The 5,894-nt window shown below is 38.4% G+C and overlaps 1 protein-coding gene across 1 annotated transcript; it reads left to right on the forward strand.

Moving 5' to 3' along the window:
- The first annotated feature begins 2,701 nt into the window (after positions 1-2,701).
- LOC100796469 (uncharacterized) lies at positions 2,702-4,465 on the forward strand. Its single transcript, XM_006601593.1, has 2 exons — positions 2,702-3,797; positions 3,999-4,465. Exons 1-2 carry the CDS (start codon positions 2,702-2,704, stop codon positions 4,463-4,465), a joined length of 1,563 nt encoding a protein of 520 aa, XP_006601656.1.
- The last annotated feature ends 1,429 nt before the right edge of the window (positions 4,466-5,894 follow it).

Genomic DNA, 5,894 nt, shown 5'->3' on the forward strand with positions numbered 1-5,894 from the left:
ATATGTTCTACTATACAATAAGACAAACATGCTTCCCTCTCCTGCATTTGTTGACAAAACTAGTAGGATAGCAAGAACATGTAGCATCAAGGTCTACGAACCGTATTGACAAGTGTTCACATTTGTTGTATGCTCCATAAAAGATTAGAATTACATCATGAGTACACTGTTACTGCAGGGCTGCACATGCAACATTCTGCAGCTTTATCACCACTTTTTCTCTGCTTTATCATACTAAATTAAGTCATGTGTAACAAACTGAAATTATATAGCTGAATGTAACCAATGTTACGAAAATGATTGAATCATGCACCCATTGTATGAAAAGTTTACATTTGACAATAAATGGATTGGGAATAATGCCTCTAGTCTCAAACTTAATGTGGTTACTTGAAAAGCCATATGCAGATGTATTTGTGGATGACAAATACATGTGTTATCTATGTGATTGAATTATTTTTCGTTACACAACTCTACTTCTACTGTGGTCTTAAAAGCTTTGTATTGTTTGTAGGTAGTACTGTTAAACCGTGTACTATCTGTTAAGTGATGGAAGCTTGCTTGTGGAGCTTCTATGGAGGCTGGATCTTTGAGCTTCAATGAGGTCCTTCAATGGTGATTTTCCACCATGGAGATGCAGCGGAAGGCAAAGGAGAAAAGGAGAGGGAGGAACCATCCACTAGGGAATAAGCCATGGAAGAAGGAGCTTCACCACCTAGAATGTGCCTTGGATAAGAAGCTTAAAGATGATTCTTTAATGGAGGAAAAGAAAGAGAGAAGGGGGGAGCACAAAATTGAAGGAATAAAAGAGGGAGAGAAGTGGAACTTTGAAGTATGTCTCATAAGACTTTCATTCATCAAAGTTACAATAAGTGCTACACATGCTTCTATTTATAGACTAGGTAGCTTCCTTGAGAAGCTTTCTTGAGAAAACTTCCTTGAGAAGCTTCTTTGAGAAAACTTCCTTGAGAAGCTAGAGCTTAGCTACACACACCCCTCTAATAACTAAGCTCACCTCCTTGAGAAGATTCCTAAAGAAGCTAGAGCTTAGCTACACACACCTCTCTAATAGCTAAGCTTACCTCATTGAGATGAGAAGCTAGAGCTTAGCTACACACCCCCTATAATAGCTAAGCTCACCCCCATGCCAAAAATACATGAAAATACAAAAAAAAAAAGTCCCTACTACAAAGACTACTCAAAATGCCCTGAAATAGAAGGCTAAAACCCTATATTACTAGAATGGCCAAAATACAAGGCCCAAAAGAAGGAAAAACATATCCTAATATTTACAAAGAAAAGTGGACCCAACCATGGCCCATGGGCTCAAAAATCTACCCTGAGGCTCATGAGGACCCCAGGGCCTTCTTTAGCATCTCTAGCCCAATCCTCTTGGAGTCTTCTATCCAATACCCTTGGGGGGGGGTAGGATTGCATCATTAAGGATAGCAATAAAGTTCAAACAACTTCACTGAACATACAGTCATCCATTGATCTCCAGCTTGACCGTAAACAAACCTTTCGTTAGTAGCATCTTTCGAGGTATGTATGTCATTCTTACACTTATGTCGTTAAGTATTATAGGAAATGGTTGACATGTAACTATTGTTTAGTATTACATTCTAGTTCATTGAGTGAGCCATAGTTCCCCATTTGAGATTCAATACAACAATTAATACGGACAGTTTGGATTAATTGTTGTATTGAATCTTGAATTGTTCGTTAGGACAGTTTGAGAAGACTAATTATTTTTACTTCATTTTCAGTTATAAGTTGAGTATGTTGTGTTATTTTTGACTAAATTTCGGACAATACATCTTGCTTTGTTCTCTGGGTGCATACATGATCGGGGTGAATTGATGTCACTGCTTTCATGTCTTGTACTTGGAGACCAAAGCAAAATGCTGCTGAAATTTTGTCAAATTTAACATAATTGTCTTAACTTGTTTGTTTGAATGAAGTAAAAAATTGTCATCCTGAATGGGGTAAGGTCACACCTTTTTATGAAAAAAGAGAGGTTTTCATACATATCAGATAATGTATCTTGTATGACAGTACACCAAATATGGATCGAAGTTGAATGAAAAGACCATGCATAAGTGACGAGTATGAGAATGAGGTTGAAGATTTCTTGCAATTTGCACAAGAAAATGTAGCAGACTTTGGTGGAGTATACTTCTGTCCATGTGTTAAATGTTTGAATGGGCGACGACAATCTTTAGATGACATTAGAACACATCTTATATGTCATGGTATGAGTCCTACTTATACAAAATGGATATGGCATGGTGAGTTACCACAAATGTCATCAACCCCTCCGACTGCTCCACTTGATGAACAAGTCGGTGATTGTATAAAAGACATGCTACGGGATCTTGGACAAAAGGGTTTTAGGCAAGCACATGCATCTTATTATGAAAAGTTTGATACTGATTCTAAGAAGCCATTATATATCGGATGCACAAAGTACACATGGTTATCAGGGGTGTTAGCTTTGGTGAATTTGAAAGCAAGATTTGGGTGGAGTGACAAAAGCTTCAACGAATTAATTTTGTTATTGAAGAATAAGCTTCCTGTAGATAACACGTTACCGAAGACTCATTACGAGGCAAAGAAGATATTATGCCCTATGGGTGTGGAATACCAAAAAATACATGCTTGCCCTAATGATTGTATTTTGTATAGAGATCAGTTTGTCAAAATGCACAACTATCCTACATGTGGGGTGTCACGCTACAAAGTGAAGTCTGACGAATGTAGTGATGATGCAAGCATATACAATGATTGTCCATCAAAAGTGTGTTGGTATCTTCCAGTAATAGCAAGGTTTAAGCAATTGTTTGCTAATGTAGAAGACGCCAAAAACCTAACATGGCATGCTAATGGGAGGATCAAAGATGGATTGCTCCGTCATCCTGTTGATTCTCCTCAATGGAAGACAATTGATCAGTTGTATCCAGAATTTGGACAAGATCCCACAAACCTAAGGGTTGGTCTTGCTTCTGATGGAATGAATCCTTTTGGAAACTTGAGTTGCAATCATAGTTTGTGGCCTATTTTGCTGATCATTTACAACCTTCCTCCTTGGTTGTGCATCAAATGGAAGTACATAATGATGCGTATGATGATAGTCGGTCCAAGACAGCCAGGAAATGACATTGATGTCTATCTTGCTCCCTTGATTGAAGACCTCAGAAAATTGTGGGTAGAAGGGGTTGATGTGTGTAATGGGAATGCTCAGGAGACCTTCAAGTTGTGTGCAATGATTTTTTGCACCATTAACGGCTTTCCAACATATGGGAATTTGAGTGGATATAGTGTGAAAGGCCACCACGTATGTCCTATATGTGAGAAAGACACAAGTTACATCCAATTAAAGCATGGAAAGAAGACAGTGTATACAAGACATCGAAGATTTTTAAAAACTTTTCACCCATATAGGCGAATGAAGAAAGCATTTAATAGGACATCTAAGATTGACAATGCATCGAATCCCTTGTTAGGTCATCAAGCTTTTGATCGGCTGAAGAACATCATCCCTATGTATGGGAAGACACAAAAGAAGGATGGGTCCCACAACAACATATGGAAGAAAAAGTCTATCTTCTTTGATCTGCCTTACCGGTGTGATTTACATGTGAGACATTTTTTAGATGTTATGCATGTTGAGAAGAATGTCTGTGATAGTTTAGTTGGCACGCTGCTTAACATTAAAGGCAAAACAAAAGATGGTTTGAAATGTCATCAAGATTTAGTAGAAATGGGCATACGACAACAGTTGCATCCAGTGCCAAAAGGTCTTCGAACGTATTTGGCACCAGCATGTCATACGATGTCAACGACTGAGAAAAAAAGTTTTTGTCATTGTCTGAAAAATGTAAAAGTCCCACAAGGATACTCTTCAAATATCAAGAGTCTTGTATCTATGACTGATATGAAATTGGTTGGGTTGAAGTCTCATGATTGTCAGGTTTTAATGCAACAATTATTGCTTGTAGCCATTTGGGGTATATTGCCTGACAAAGTTAGGGTTGCAATAACTCGATTGTGCTTTTTCTTCAATGTGATCTGCAGCAAAGTCATCGACCTGAAACAGTTGGATGATTTGGAAAATGAGGCTTCCATTATCATTTGCCAGTTGGAGATGTATTTTCCACCAGCATTTTTTGACATTATGATTCACTTAGTTGTTCATCTTGTTCGAGAAATATGGTTGTGCGGGCCCATATATCTGTGGTGGATGTATCCGGTTGAGCGGTACATGAAGGTGTTGAAAAGTTATACGAAGAATCAATATCGCCCAGAAGCAAGCATTGTAGAAAGGTACATCGCAAAAGAAGTTATTGAGTTTTGTTCTGAGTACATCGATAATGCTTCACCTTTTGGTCTTCCTGAAAGCCGTCATGAGTCTACATGGCAAGGTAGGGGCACACGAGGATTCAATGTTGTAACCATGGATCGTTAGCAGGTCTTATAAGCGCATTTATATGTACTAAACAACACAGCTTAGGTTATACCATACATAGATGCTCACAAAGAACATGTCACAGCTTATCACCCAAACATGAATATGATGCAGGTGTTGCAGGAGCACAATAGGAGTTTCATTAATTGGTTTAGAAAAACAATATTTGCTAGCGACAGTGGTTCTAAGACATTATCATTGTTAGCTATTGGGCCAAATCTCAATGTCCTCACTTGAAAGGGGTATGATATCAACAATTATGCCTTCTATACAAAGTCACAGGATGATAAAAGTACCGTGCAAAACAGTGGAGTGACGATTGATGCTCATTCGAACCACTTTAGTAGTGCATTAGATAACCATCCTATTCAAGCGTCCATGCCTTATTATGGAGTCATTAAGGAAATCTGGGAGCTTGATTATGGTGAATTTAGAGTGCCTATTTTCAAGTGCCAATGGGTTAATGGAAATGCGGGTGTCCGACAAGACAAAATGGGGTTTGCTTTGGTTGACCTTCAAAGGATTGGTTACAAGGACGAGCCTTTCATCATGGCAGCACAAGCAAGATAGGTGTTTTATGTTGAAGATCCCAGTGACTCAAGATGGTCAGTTGTTCTTTAGGGGAAAACAAGTGGTATCCCTCTTGATACTGATGCTTTAACCCTTGATGTTAATGAGATGTCGAGGTTCTCCCTACAAATGCCTTCCATAAATGTTGAAAATGAGGAGGATGATGTATATGCAAATCGTATCGATCATGATGAAGGTTTATGGGAAAATATGGCTACTTAAATGTGGTATATACCCAAATAATGTTTAACTTGTCCATAGTCATTTTGAATTTACAATTACTTGTCTTTCATTACAATTTGATACTTACATGTTGTGCTAATTAACTTGGCTTACTTTTTTTTTTCTTTTTCTCAGGAGCCATGGCAACACCCCCGAGATCCCCTCCACCTCCAAATTCTCCCAGCGCAATTACAAAAAGGAAGACTAGACAAACTACCAAGCTGAGAAGATTGATTGGTAAAAGCTTGGATCAACCACGACCACCTGTGAACGTCAACCCTATTACTGGTAGAGGATTTGGCCCTCATAAAGAAAAATTCCATAGTTACCTGGGGGTAGTGGCGCGGGAGAAAATCCCTATTGTGCATTCTACTTGGAAAGTTGTCCCTGAATGTCTAAAAAACTTATATGGGATGACATTTTGGTAAGTGCACTTAAGCAACCACTTTGGTTTTTTATGTTTAATTTAGGTGCAAATGTCATTAATGCAATAAGTGTTTCAAAACTATTTATTATTTTAGGGTAAATTTGACATCCCTGAAGGAACATCTGGGAAAAAGAAGGTGATGTCCATGGTTGCGACCAGATGGAGGCAATTTAAGTCCCCCCTCACCACTAGATATGTATATGCTGAGAA

This window comes from Glycine max, chromosome 17 (genome assembly GCF_000004515.6).
Source record: "Glycine max cultivar Williams 82 chromosome 17, Glycine_max_v4.0, whole genome shotgun sequence".
Lineage (NCBI taxonomy): Eukaryota > Viridiplantae > Streptophyta > Magnoliopsida > Fabales > Fabaceae > Glycine > Glycine max.

What these genes read in the sequence shown, in the direction of transcription:
- LOC100796469 (XM_006601593.1), top strand. Translation starts at nt 2,702, where the DNA reads ATGCACAACTATCCTACATGTGGGGTGTCACGCTACAAAGTGAAGTCT. An exon ending in GTTGCATCCAGTGCCAAAAG is followed by an intron (nt 3,798 to 3,998) that starts GTCTTCGAACGT and finishes TATTGCTTGTAG; the next exon opens with CCATTTGGGGTATATTGCCT.